We start from the raw sequence: 13591 nt of genomic DNA, 5'->3' as shown, positions 1-13591 counted from the left end.
TCACAATGAAAAGGCCAGTCCCAGATGGCTTAACAGAAGAATTCTATCAAATATTTTAAGATTAATACCATTTTTCTCAAACTCTTCCAGAAAGTAGAGAAGGGAACATTTTCTAACCCCATCTAGAAGGCCAATGTTAACCTAATATCAAAGCTACACAAAGATGTCATGAGAAAACTAGACTCAAAAATCCTCAACAAAATATTAGCAACACTATGATATATAGAGAAGATTGCACATCAAGACAAAGTAGAATTTATCCCAGGAATGCAAGTTTGGTTTAATATCCAAAAATTAATTTATATAATAAAGCATACTAGTGCGTAACAGATAAAAAAACAATCAACTATAGACAGAATTATAAAAACTTTCAATAAACTAGGATTAAAAGACAATTTACTCAACCTGATAAAGACCATGTTCAAAAAACCTACAGCTAACATCAAACAGCAGTGACAGACGAAATGCATTACCCCTAACATCGGAAAAAAGGCAAGGATGTCTGCTCTTGACACATATTCAACACTGTACTGGAGAATCTAGCCAGTGCAACAAGGCAAGAAAAAAGAAATTGAAAACACAATGACAGGAAGCGTTGGAAGTAGTAAAATTGCCATTATTTACAGATGGCATGATCCTGTATGTGAAAATTCTAAAGAATCCTATATAATAAAAGGCCAATATGCAAATCGACCGAACGGCAGAACAACTGGTCGCTATGACGTGCACTGACCACCAGGGGGCACTCAACGCAGGAGCTGCCCCCTGGTGGTCAGTGTGCTCCCACATGGGGAGCACCACTCAGCCAGAAGCCAGGCTCACAACTGGTGAGCACAGTGGCAGTGGCAGGAGCCTCCCCCGCTTCCACTGGACATCCCCCAATGGCTCCCAGACTGCGAGAGGGTGCAGGCCGGGCTGAGAGACCAGCCCCCAAGTGCATGAATTTCCTGCACTGGACCTCTAGTCTACAATAACAACAAAACAAAACTATCAGAAATAACAATATCTGTTTAGCCAGTTCATAGGCAACAAGATCAATATTTTAAAATATCACTTGAAAGCCTTTTAAGATCCTCTAACCCCAGCTGAAGGGGGAGTGAAGATCACCCTGCTGGATGCTAAATGTGTGAAAGGAACATTGCCTACAGGAACTGCATCCTAGCTCCCTCTGAGTTATCCTTTCCAAGGAGGCAATTCACAACAGATAGAGGAGCAGGCTCTTTTTTTTTTTTTTTTTAAATTAATTTTAGAGAGGAAGAGAGAGGGATAGAGAGATCGAAAACATCAGTGATGAGAGAGAACCATTGACAGGCTGCCTCCTGCATGTCCCCCACTAGGGATCAAGCCCGCAATCCAGGCATGTGCCCCTGCCCAGAATCGAACCTGGGACCCTTCAGTCCGCAGGCCAACGCTCCATCCACTGAGCCAAACCGGCTAGGGCAGGAGCAGGCTCTTAATCAGAGTTTTGTCAACCAGGGAAAATCTAGAAGTCACTTTAGCATATAATAATTAAGTGATTTAAAGAATATGTATAAGCCCAGTTGTGGTGGCTTAGTGCATTGAGCATTATCTCATGGACCAAGAGGTCCTGGGTTCAATTTCCAGTCAGGGCACATGCCCGGGGTTGTGGGCTCAATCCCCAGTAGGGGGCATGCAGGAGGCAGCCAATCAATGATTCTCTCTTATCACTGATGCTTCTATCTCTCTCCTGTTCTCCCTTCCTCTCTGAAAACAATAAAAAAATATATTTTTTAAAAATTTGCATGAAAATGAGTAAAGTATTATAGTATTTTCAATGAACAGATTATAATAAGTAAACATGCACATGATTTAATGCTCACAACTTTATAGTGATTATTTGTTTTGTGCAGAAGGCTGTTGAGCATTTGAAAAGCGGCTATTATGACCAAGGATATGAGTTTTAAATTCTACTTAATTTGATTAATTTAATTTAAAATTAAAACAGTCATGTGTGGCTAGAGGCTCCTGTACTAGACAGCACAGCTTTAAAGCACCAACTTTTCATCAGGATTGAGGCCTTGGCTACCCTCTGCCCATCTCTTGTCCCACATGATGCCCAAGCGGAGTGGGAGAGTCACAGCATGCAGGAGTGACCGATACACAAGGGAGAGAGGTCACCACTACAGAGCACCGAGGGCCTTGACAGAAGGAAATAGACTCACCTCCTCCTCTTCTTCTGAGCCACTTTCTTCACTATCAGATCTTGGAGCTACTTCATACCTAGAAAAAATATTAGTGTTTTAATATAAACCTCCCCCAAACCAGCATAATTCATTTACCTTAGCAAATTGGCTTGTTTCCAAATCAAGCAAAATCACCACCAGCTACCAGGCAGCTGACTCAGGATCCTGGTTGCATCTGGAATTCAAGGCTCAACTCACCCTGGGTTCATCTCAAGCCAGGCCTCCAGCTGCCCTGCTTTGGGGGCATCCGTGCCTGTGAGGATCTTCCCACTCTCCACATGGATCACTTTCACAGGCAGGTCACTCATTTGGCTGGTCTCGTCCAGAGGCTGAAAAGAGACACGTGTGACTTTAGGTTCTGCAGTGACCATATCTCAGATGTTCACTAACCATGGCCAACTGGGAAGTGCCCTGTCAACTCTATAACCAAAAAAACTGGCACACAACCATGGCTTGTGGTTGTGAAAATGGGTTTCCTATATGTCAATAATTCAGGAAAAAATATAATCCACTGATAACAGCAGTTTCTTTGAGATAACTGACATACATGCTTTTATTTTCAAATAGGTAATAGAGTCATGTAGTTTAAAATTCAAGAGTATAGAGTATGGATTCTCTCCATCCCCTGTTCCTCAGAAGTTTCTTTCTTCATAGATGCCCACCATGCATCATTACAGATCAATTCCATGCATAAGAAACTAGAACTGGTTTCTCCCAATTTTTACACAAATGACTACTATTCACATTCTTCTGGCCCTTGATTATTTTTCCATTTGTAATGTGTTTGTTACTTCATCAAGGTCCTCATTTTTGTTGTTGTTAAATAGCTAACTGGAATATTTGAAAAATAAAACAACGAACTTCCTCTTAGCAACACATATGAAATTCTTTGACTTCTCCTTCTGAGATATCAACTTTGGATGAGCATTTCCCCCTTCAAATTTCCTGAAGATTTCAGAATAAGGATGAAGTTCTTACTTTAAACCTTTCTTTACATTGTGAAAATTAATAAACAAAAAATTAGGTCAACTAAATTGGATCCAATTAATCTAAACTAAAACTGGCATCATGAAGGCCTGTAGAGAAGTTCTCATGTCCTACCACTCTAAATTAATTGCCCCCAACAGGAAGTCAATTACAGATCCCAACAGGAAGAGACCTACGTTGCACTCCCAAACAGGAAATGCATCTACTGTACTACCACAGCAGGAGGAAAGCTTATCTCTTATACTGCAACAAGTCTAGCCAATTGAAACCCAGCTAAACCAATGAGAAGCTGTCATCACCTGAACTCTTACTTTATTCCAATAAATTTTCATTTTTCTTTTGCTGACTTTACTGATCCATCCTCATTACTATAAAAGCTGTCCATCTTGTATAACAGCTCAGGATAGCTCTGTTTTCTAGATGAGATGCTACCTACCCAATTCATAAATCATGGGATAAAACCAATTAGATCTTCAAATGTACTCAGTTAAATTTTATTAACAGCATCTTCCAGGAACCTATATCCCTCCCTCCCTCCGAAGTTTTGCACTACCAACACCATTCATACAGTAGAGAGAGATTAGTCTCTGTGCACAATACAACCTCACCCTCAAAGTGGCCCACCATGGCAGGGGAGGGGTGACACCAACTCCAGATACACAAACCCTCAATAGGTGACTTTCACCCCTGAATGTTCCTTGGGAGCATTTAATGGTGGTGATGCCTGCACCTGCCCACCCAAAAAATCTGATTCAACTGCTCTAGGGTTTTATAAACGTTTCCCAGATGATTCAGATGTGCAGCCAATGCTGAGAACCACTGGCTGGGAATAAGGACAATTCACAGCCACCACTGAGTGATGCGTCTGTTACAAACAGGCTAGGAAGAGAGCCCTTAACCAGGAAACCACCTTGCTGCACCCTGACCTTGGATTTCCAGCCTTCATAACTGTGAGACCATAAATGCTTGTTATTTAAGCCACCCAGGCTATGGTGCCATGGTGTTTTGTTACAGCAGCCCAAGCTGACTAAAACAGTATCAAAAGGTGATACATAAGGAGGCTCACTACAACAACATTGCAATAGGAAAAAAGGAAACGGAAATAGTCACCAATAGAAGAGGAGGTAAAGAGTAGCTCAGTATAGGATCTTTTTCTTTTTTTCAGTGCATTTGTAACAGCTACAAATGGGAAGCATCCTAAAGAGCTATCAGTCTGAATGATGAAACAGATTCCTAACCTGTCAACACAATAAAATGAAAATAGAACTAATGATGTGATATGGAAAGTGGCACAAGATATTTGGCTAAGTGGGAAAAGTCTAGCTAATATCTAAATTGACCCAAATAGTCCCAAAATAAAACAAAGGGGATATAAGCATAAAGATTTCAGGAAGAATAGAGAAGATGTCACCAGGAATCAGTATGCATACCTAGGCTTTCTACTCTTCATGTTATCATTTAAATTTTTTCTATAGGAAGTATGACATTTTGGAGAGGTTAGAAAGAATAGGGTAAATTAAAAATGGACCTGGCGTTTGACCCAGCAACCCTACTTCTGGGAATATAGCCTAAGAACCCCGAAACACCAATCAGAAAGAAGATATGCACCCCTATGTTCATAGCAGAGTTATGTACAATAACTAAGATCTGGAAACAGCCCAAGTGCCCACCAATAGATGAGTGGATAAAAAAGCGATGGCACATTTACACAATGGAATACTATGGGGCTGTAAGAAAGAAGAATGAACCTGGAGACTATTATGCTAAGCCAAATAAGCCAGTTAGAGAAAGACAAACATCACATGATCTCACTTATATGTCTAATGAAAAAAAATAAACTGACAAACAAAATAGGTCCAGAGGTATGGATACATGGAACAGAATAACAAATCTTATGGGGGGGCGAGGGGGAGGGGTGGGAGGGGACAGAAAGAGATTAATCAAAAACCATATATGCACAACTCATGGATACAGACAATAGCATGGGGAAGGCCTGGGGTGGGGTGGGAATTGGGGGTAAAAAGGGAGAAAATGGGAGACATCTGTAATACTGTCAATAATAAAATTAAATTAAATTTTTTTAAAAATAGAAAGAATATGGTAAGTGTCCATGAGCTAACAGGGTGAGTTGTCTGAGATACAATGCTAGGTGAGAAAAAGAAAAGCCTTCCAGTGGCTCATGCATAGAAAAGGCCACCCTTTGGGAAGCGGGACAAGGAGCCAGAGGAGGTACTAAAAACAACACTTCTTATTTACACATCCCACTTTTATAGATCTTTCTCCCAAATGTGTGTATTACACCAGAAGAGTTGTTTCAGGAGGTGGGCAGGAATGTTGTGGGAAGGTGGGTGTGTGGGCACAACAACCCCTCTCTGAGTGGGCCACTCTGTACAGCTCAGACTCTGGAACAAGCTGGTGTTTCACACACTAAATAAATCAACAATGAGTAAATAAATAAAACCAACAAAGGTGGGCAAACCACAGTAACAGGGGCACGAGGGGAGAACTAATCCAAGTAGCTTCTGTGCACAGTACTTAGAGGACACTCTCGGGATGAACTCCAAACAAACACTGACCTCTAGCTGGGAGGCTCCTTGTATTTGTTTTTATTTTTTCGAATTTTTATGAGAGTTTAATTTAGCCAAACTGATGACATATGCCGGGGAGCAAGATCTCAAATGCTCTAGGAGGCTCCTTTTATAGAGGGGGGCGCATTAGGAATTCTGAATGTACATCCTGTGTATCCTAGGATTGAGCAAACAGGAAAGAGTATCATGGCTAATGGCAGCCAGATTTCTGCTGTTTCAGTGTGGAAAGGGAAAGGACAGAAATAACCCCATGGTATTGGATTAGAACTGGTGGTATCAGTGTGATCTCAAGGTTTGTTAATATTCGTATATATAAATAGCAATGAACATGTATACACACACATACACCTATTTCCTACATCTGTCCGCTGAGAGGGCCTAGAAGCAATGACACCCAGGAGTAATGAGCACTCCTAGATTTAGAATTTAAAATATTCTTCTTTGAGAAAAGGAATCAGGGCTCCTTAGAGAAATGGCTGACTCCAGGGCTCAGACAGGAAAAGCAGACAATAAGGTTGCACCATTTTGGTGTATAAAGAAGTCAGGAAGCCCCCAAAGGATGATAGGGACACATCAAAAGGACACAGGAACCAATTTGAAGGAGCTCCTACTGGCCCAACTGGAACAATTTGAGCATGAAAATAAATACTGCCCTGGCCAGTTAACTCAGTTGGTTAGAGTGTCATCTTGATAGGCCAAGGTCATGCTCCAGTCGGGGCACATACAAGAATCAACCAGCTGCCTGACCCGCAAGGCTCAGTGGTTAAGCATTGGCCTATGAACGAGGAGGTCATGGTTTGATTCCCAGTCAGGGCACATGCCTGGGTTGTGGGTTCGGTCCTGTGTGGGGCATGTTGGAGGCAGCTGATCAATAATTCTCATCATTGATGATTCTCTCTCTCTCTCTCCTTTTCCCTTCCCCTCTGAAATCAATAAGAAATATATTTAAAAAAAAAAAAAAAGAATCAACCAGCCCAGCTGGTGTGGCTCAGTGGCTGAGCACTGACCCGTGGACCAGGAGGTTGTGGTTCAATCCCCAGTAGCGGGGCATGCAGGAGGCAGCCGATTAATGATTCTCTCTCAATCACTGATTTTCTCTCTCCCTCTCTATTCCTCTCTCAAATCAATAAAAAATAATTTTTTTTAAAAAAGAATGAACCAATGAATGCATAAATAAATGGAACAACAAATTGATGTTTCTCTCTCTCTCTCTCTCCCCCTTCCTCTCTCTCAAATAAAAAATAAATAAATACTGACAATGAAGGATTAAATTAAATAAGAATCCATGAGTTCGTACCAGGATTACGTTGCAAATTATGGCCTATGGGCCAAAGAGCAAATAAGAGAAAGCTTTTCCTTCCTACAGAAAGCCAACTAATAAATAGAAGCAGGCAGAGATAATCAATGGATGTGAAACCAATGAATTAGAAGTATTCAGAGTTATAATATATGTAGTGTCAAGTATCTCCCACATGGTACTTAATTACAAAAGGAAAGACAGTAACTTTACAGTGGGATTGCCTTGGTCAACACCAAGAGATCAAGGATCAAGGTCACAGCACCAGTGGCAGAACAAATCTGTGCCATGCAGTCCCAATGTGACGCCCAAAGAAGGATACAGCGTCACTCTAGGGTCTTCCTGCCAAAACATATAACTTGACTTTAATCACAAGGAAACCTCAGTCAAACCCAAATTGAAGGCCACTGCAGGAAATACCTGGCCTATACTCTTCTTAAAAAATACCAAAGTCGCCCTAACAGGTTTGGCTCAGTGGATAGAGCGTTGGCCTATGGACTGAAGGGTCTCAGGTTCAATTCCAGTCAAGGGCATGTACCTTGGCTGCAGGCACATCCCCAGTAGGGCATGTGCAGGAGGCAGTCGATCGATGTTTCTCTCTCATCGATGTTTCTAACTCTCTATCCCTCTCCCTTCCTCTCTGTAAAAAATTAATAAAATATATATTTTTAAAAATACCAAAGTCATAAAAGGCAAAGAAAAAGCGAGAAGCTGCTCAAGATCAATGACAAAAGGGACTACCACTGAATGTGACATGTGAACTGGGGTTTTCTATTGCAGTGAAGGACACTAGAAGGACAACTGGAGAAACCTTCATAATGGCTATGGATTATATCGTAGTATTGCATCCATGTTCATTTCCAGTTTTTGATCACTGCACAATTATGGAAACGAATTATCTTGTTTTTAAGAAATGCACACTGAGCCCTAGCCAGCTTGGCTCAGTGGATAGAGCATCAGCCTGTGGAATGAAGGGTCCAAGGTTCGATTCCAGCCAAGGGCACATGCCTGGGTTGCGGGCTCGATCCCCAGTAGGGGGTGTGCAGGAGGCAGCCAATCAATGATTCTCTCTCATTATTGATGTTTCTATCTCTCTCTCCTTCTCCCTTCCTTTCTGAAATCAATAAAGAAATATATTAAAAAAAAAAAAAAAGAAATACACACTGAAACACGTGGAGGAAAAGGGCTATGATATCTGCATCTGATGCTCAAATGGTTTAGGAAAAAATGACAATAGTGAAAACAGGGAATTTGGGTGAAGAGTACACATAAATTCTCTGTACTGTTTTACACCTCGCATGTGTCTAAAATTACATGAAAATAAAAATGGAAAGTAAATAATGTGGCACATGCATAGAAAAGCCTGGGAGAAAACACCTAATAGTTAACAATGTTTCCTCTGGGCAGGGGGATCAAGGAAGGGGTGGGATGGTGGCAGGAGACATATATGGATTCTTACCATCATCATATTCAGCTTTTACAGTTTAAAAAGAAAACAAATTGGCTGGAGCGTTGTCTTATACACCAGAGGATGGTGGGTTCGATTCCGGTCAGGGCACATACCTAGGTTGCGTGTTCAATCCCTGCTCGGGATGCATGAGGAAAGCAACCAATCAATGTTTCTTTCTGTGTGTGTGTGTGTGTGTGTGTGTGTGTGTGTGTGTGTGTGTCTCCATCCCTTCCTTCCTCCTTCTGAGATCAATTTAAATAAAGAAAAAAGAAAAAAAGAATGAAATAGACCCAAGGTCCAGGGCTGGGTTGACATTTCCACAAAAAACACACACCAAAAACCTGGCTCCTCACCTCGCCATCGGGTCCTATTGCAGGTGTCTGTCCTTCTGCATTTTCTGCCTTCTGGAAATAAAGAGAGATACAGTCACTCCCTGACAGGGAGACTGAGGCAACATAGGCCAAGAATGCCGCTCCAGTCCCCAGCATACCTTCTTTTTCTTCTTCTTCTTTTTCTCCTTGGCAACCTGGGCTGCCTTGTGTTGCCGCACCAGCTCCGTGAGGTTAGCCACGTACTCATCTGTCTGTTGCAAGAGGTAGGCCAAGCGCTTGTCCTTCTTCTGATCGATGAGTTTCCGGTACCCTTCCTCATCTTCTGCCTGCAAAAGCATGCAGTTATAGCATTTGCCTGCAAGACATGCTCGTCCATTAGCAACCAAGACAGGCAAATCAGAGTCGAGAAGTCCACTGGGAATTATTGTTAACCAGCAATCAGGCCCACATTTAGGGAGCTCTTAGTCACACCCTGCGTTGTGCTGTATGTAGGTCTTTCACATAACTATCATCTTTCCCTTTAGTATTTCCCCAACTCTTACCCAGAGCTAGGCTCTGTAAGGTCCTGGCTACACGGACATAATCCTACTGAGTTATTTATAAAGGCCAATATCAAGTTCTGTCCCATCTCACAAACATACCCCAAATCGAAGCCCTTTTCTCTACTTGGTCCAAGCAGTCTCTCTCCCTCCGGGCTTTCTAAGAATATATCAGATCACATCACTACCCAGCTTATAGCCTTTGTGACTCCCCATCATGTTCTGAATGAAATCCAAAGCCCTCCCTATGGCCTGAAAGGCCCCAAATGACCTGCCCTTGGGACTCTGACTTTACTCCTCCCCTGCACCATTCTGTTGTAGGGGCCACTTGCTGTGCCTTGCAATTGGCTTTTACCTACCTTGGGCCCTTGACCTTGGTTCCTCAATCCTAGGAGGCACTTCCTCCAGGTTTCTGCTCACCCTTTCAGTACCACCCTGTCAATCCCATGTGTCCTGCTTCGTTCTCTTTAGTGCACTTTCCACCACTCAAAACTGTTTCACTTGGTCCACTATCTCCCTAGAGTTAGCACAAGCCCCTTGAGGACAGAGTTGTGTCCTTCTCTTTACTTCTGTGGCCTCTGTCCACACAGTCATGCCTATCAATACCTACCCAATTAGGAAATCACCCAGGAATAAATGGTCAGAAACACAGGGTGGGGATGGGGGATCAGATCACACCATTGATGGCTCACAGCCAGGAGGAGTTAACACCTTCATTTTCTGGAGGACATAAAGTAGCCAACTAACTGGCTAAGGTCATGCAGGCACTCTAATGGCTGGTGTGACCGGCAAAGGTCTGAGGCCAGTTCTTTCAGATTCTCAAACCCAAATTCTTCCACTTCTAACTCTGAGCAGCAAAATGCCTCAGTGTAATACAGGGTAATGGATTCCTGGCCCCTGCACCACCCAGTGCACACACAAAGGGATACACAGTTACAAATGCAGAATTTTACCATGAGCCTCCGCATTCTTTCCTTCTCGATTCTTTCATTTTCCTTCTTCTGTTCCCGCTCTGTGTTGGCGTGATACGTGGCCACTGCCTTTGTGAGTTTTTGAATTTTCCCTGTGACGGATCGGTGATATTCTTTGAAATCCTTGGCATGCTGAAGAATGCTGTTGAGGTATTCCTACAAGGACACACAAGACAAGACTGACTACTATAACACTCCCTGAGATAAAACTTTAAAGGCAGCTTGTTTAAAACCAAGAGGATACAGTCAAACAATACTCTAACACTGTTTGCCTACGAGGTTCCGAGGTTCCGTGTTCTCAATGCTGGGAGGGTGGTTGGAAGGGCCCTCCTTTGTACACAACAGACAATCAACCTTGCTAAGACAAGCTGACAAGAACATTAACCGATTCAAAATGCTCCTGCCCTCCAACCAAGTTATTCCATTGCTAGGAATTTTATTTTAAGGAAATAGCAGAGATTGTCCAAAAAATTTCAAGAACAAAAATGCCTACCCCAGCCCTGGCCAGGATGGATGGAGCATCACCCCGTACACCAAAAGGTTTCGGGTTCAATTCCCAGTCAGGGCACATATAGGAGGCAACCGATTGATGTTCTCTAACATCAATGTTTTTTTCTCTCTCCCTTTCTCTCTCTCTCTCAAATCAATAAAAAACATATCCTGGAGTAAGGATTAAAAAAAAAAAATGCCTATCTCAGTGTTTGATTACATATGTACAGAATAAGGCTGGAAAGATATATATACCAAAATGTTAACAACGGTCTACACTGAGTATTGACTTTTTCTATTATTTTAAACTACACAACTAATAGATATTGACTGGAGGAACTTTAGAAAATATAACGAGTGAACAACAAAGAGAATCATCCCAAATCATACTTGAGTGGAAATTCTGGGCTCCTTGACTGATCTTGTAAAAACCTAACTTAGCCCTAGCCTGAGGACTGAAGGGTCCCAGGTTCAATTCCGGTCAAGGGCACAGGCCCAAGTTGTGGGCTCGATCCCCACAACTGTGGGGCATGTGGGAGGCAAGTGATCAATGATTCTCTCTCATCATTGATGTTTCTCTCCCTTCCTCTTTGAAATCAATAAAAATATATTTAAAACTTAAAAATAAATAAATCTTATATAATAAAAGGCTAATATGGAAATCGACCGAACAGCAGAATGACCAGATGCTATGATGCACACTGACCACCAGGGGGCAGATGCTCAATGCAGGAGCTGCCTTCTGGTGGTCAGTGCACTCCCACAGGGGAGCGCCGCTCAGCCAGAAGCCAGGCTCTGTGGCAGCGCTAAGGATGTCCAGCTGACAGCTTAGGCCCATTCCCTGTGGGGCCATCAGTCAGACAACCCCCGAGGGCTCCCGGACTGCGAGAAGGTGCAGGCCAGGCTGAGGGACGCCCCCACCCGAGTGCACGAATTCCGTGCACCGGGCCTCTAGTAATAAAATAAAAACCTAACCTAAATCAATCCCTCCTCTGAGAGACTCCATAGTTTCCACCTCACTCAGATCAATAGTACAACTTGCTCCTTGGCTCACAAGGCCCAGCACACTCTGTCCTTACCTCCTCCTACTCTCCGCCTTGCTCCACTCTGGCTGCACAGAGATCCCTGCTTTTTATAGAACACACAGCACATAGCCCCAGGGCGTTTGCACCTCCCTGTCTATCTGGAAAGCTCTTGCCCACATAGCCATGGGGCTCCCTTCCAGCAGATCTCTGCTCAGATCTCAACACCTCAGAAAAAACTTCCCCAACCATTCTGTGTCAACAGCTCCTCATCACTCTCCACCACTGCTTCATTTTTCTTTATATCCTATCACCTCCCAATATTTTACATCCCTTGATTGTGGCCCATCTCCCTACCACTCAATTTTGTTCAAGAGTGTATGCTTGGTGTCTAAAATAGTGTTATAAACAGAAAAGACAAACAGCATGTTTAGACACAAAACAAGACTCAACAATGTGGGAGCTGTGAGGACCCAGGTACCCAGGAGGGCCAGCAGGACAAGCTATGCAGCAGCTGGGGACGCACCTGGTGCTTCTGCCGGCGCTTGCGCTCCTGCTCAATCTTCTGCTGCTTCTCCAGCTTCTCGGTGATGCGGGCCTCACGCAGGGACTGCCGCTTGCTACGCTTGTAGGCCTTGGCATTGAGGGCGGTCTCGAGGGCCGTGTCCCTCCTCATGCACACCACCACTTCCTGCCGCAGCTTCAGGAAGAGGAGAAACATGGGCACACGTTGGTCATGGCCACACAAAATGCACAATTACACAGTGCAAGCTAGGCACAACACTGCTGCCTCCAAAAGGGTCCTTGCTAAATCTCATAAGCACAAATGTGTGTGCATGTGGAGGATGTCTGATAAGTGCCCAAGGGCCAGGGGGGCAAGCACAGGTCAGGAGACAGCTGCTTCTGAACACCCAGCAGAAGGTCCTCTTATCCCTTCAGGTCTACAGCTCTGCCTTCCCTCAAGCGCACACAAAGTATTTCCTATGGCTCATTCAAAAGTACAGCCCCCGCAGATAGAGACCCATTTAAGTTTCCTGTTTCGCCGCCTTAGGGAACCATGCTTACTCACACCAGGAACACCCAATGTGCCACCACTGTGCAGGTCGTGAAGAGGAAGGAGGGCACAATGAGCTAATAGTGTGTGTGGACACTGCTGCTTTCAATGGTCAAGGGACATTTATTTAATAATTGCTCAGCAAGCAATTACTTGAATGCAAGCATCAGCGTTGGCAGGAAAGGCCTGTGCCTGCGCCCACCTGCCTCTGGAAGTTCAGCAGCCTGAGGGCCTTGAGCTCAATAGTTGCTTTGGTTCGCAAATCCCCGGCCAGTGACCCGGGTAGGTTTTCAAGTTCCTGAATTCGATGAGCGATGCGAGCCTGAAGCCTAGGGTGCAAAGACAGAAAAAAGGACAGGCAATGAGAGGACTGCATACAAGGAGCCCACCTATGTCCTTTCTTTAAAGCAGGAGCCTGAGAAGAATCCATCCTTTGAGGGAGGCAGGAGATGGCTCAGAAAAGGATGCCAGCCACAAAACACAGAGGAAGGCAGCGGAGGACTCAGAGCTACAGCAAACAGGAAACCAGACAGGGCACAGCCGACTGAAGGCATTTCAGCAGGGTGAGCCAGCCTCAGGAGTCAGGCAGGCTAGGCTCTCCCTCCCAGCCCTGGGAATCTACTTAGCCTGGGAGCCTTATCAGGAATATGGGCCATAA

General features: G+C 43.8%; 1 protein-coding gene across 7 annotated transcripts in view; it reads right to left on the bottom strand.

The window, feature by feature from the left end:
* The window catches only part of SMARCA4 (SWI/SNF related BAF chromatin remodeling complex subunit ATPase 4), a 96516-nt gene that overhangs the window by 50537 nt on the left and 32388 nt on the right, over window positions 1-13591 (bottom strand). For all 7 annotated transcript variants that reach the window (XM_070416063.1, XM_070416056.1, XM_070416058.1 and 4 more), the window contains exons 7-13: window positions 13136-13262; window positions 12406-12579; window positions 10351-10524; window positions 9017-9184; window positions 8880-8930; window positions 2403-2533; window positions 2184-2241 (exon numbers count right to left, since the gene is read on the bottom strand). In XM_070416063.1, coding sequence (XP_070272164.1) covers window positions 2184-2241; window positions 2403-2533; window positions 8880-8930; window positions 9017-9184; window positions 10351-10524; window positions 12406-12579; window positions 13136-13262 — 883 coding nt within the window. The remainder of the gene's footprint in view (window positions 1-2183; window positions 2242-2402; window positions 2534-8879; window positions 8931-9016; window positions 9185-10350; window positions 10525-12405; window positions 12580-13135; window positions 13263-13591) is intronic.

The sequence above is a fragment of the Myotis yumanensis genome, unplaced genomic scaffold, assembly GCF_028538775.1.
Source record: "Myotis yumanensis isolate MYYU_CA2020_CCGP unplaced genomic scaffold, mMyoYum1.0.hap1 SCAF_5, whole genome shotgun sequence".
Taxonomy (NCBI): domain Eukaryota; kingdom Metazoa; phylum Chordata; class Mammalia; order Chiroptera; family Vespertilionidae; genus Myotis; species Myotis yumanensis.
The sequence above is the reverse complement of the archived record's forward strand: the minus strand, read 5'-3'. Positions and strand labels throughout refer to the sequence as shown.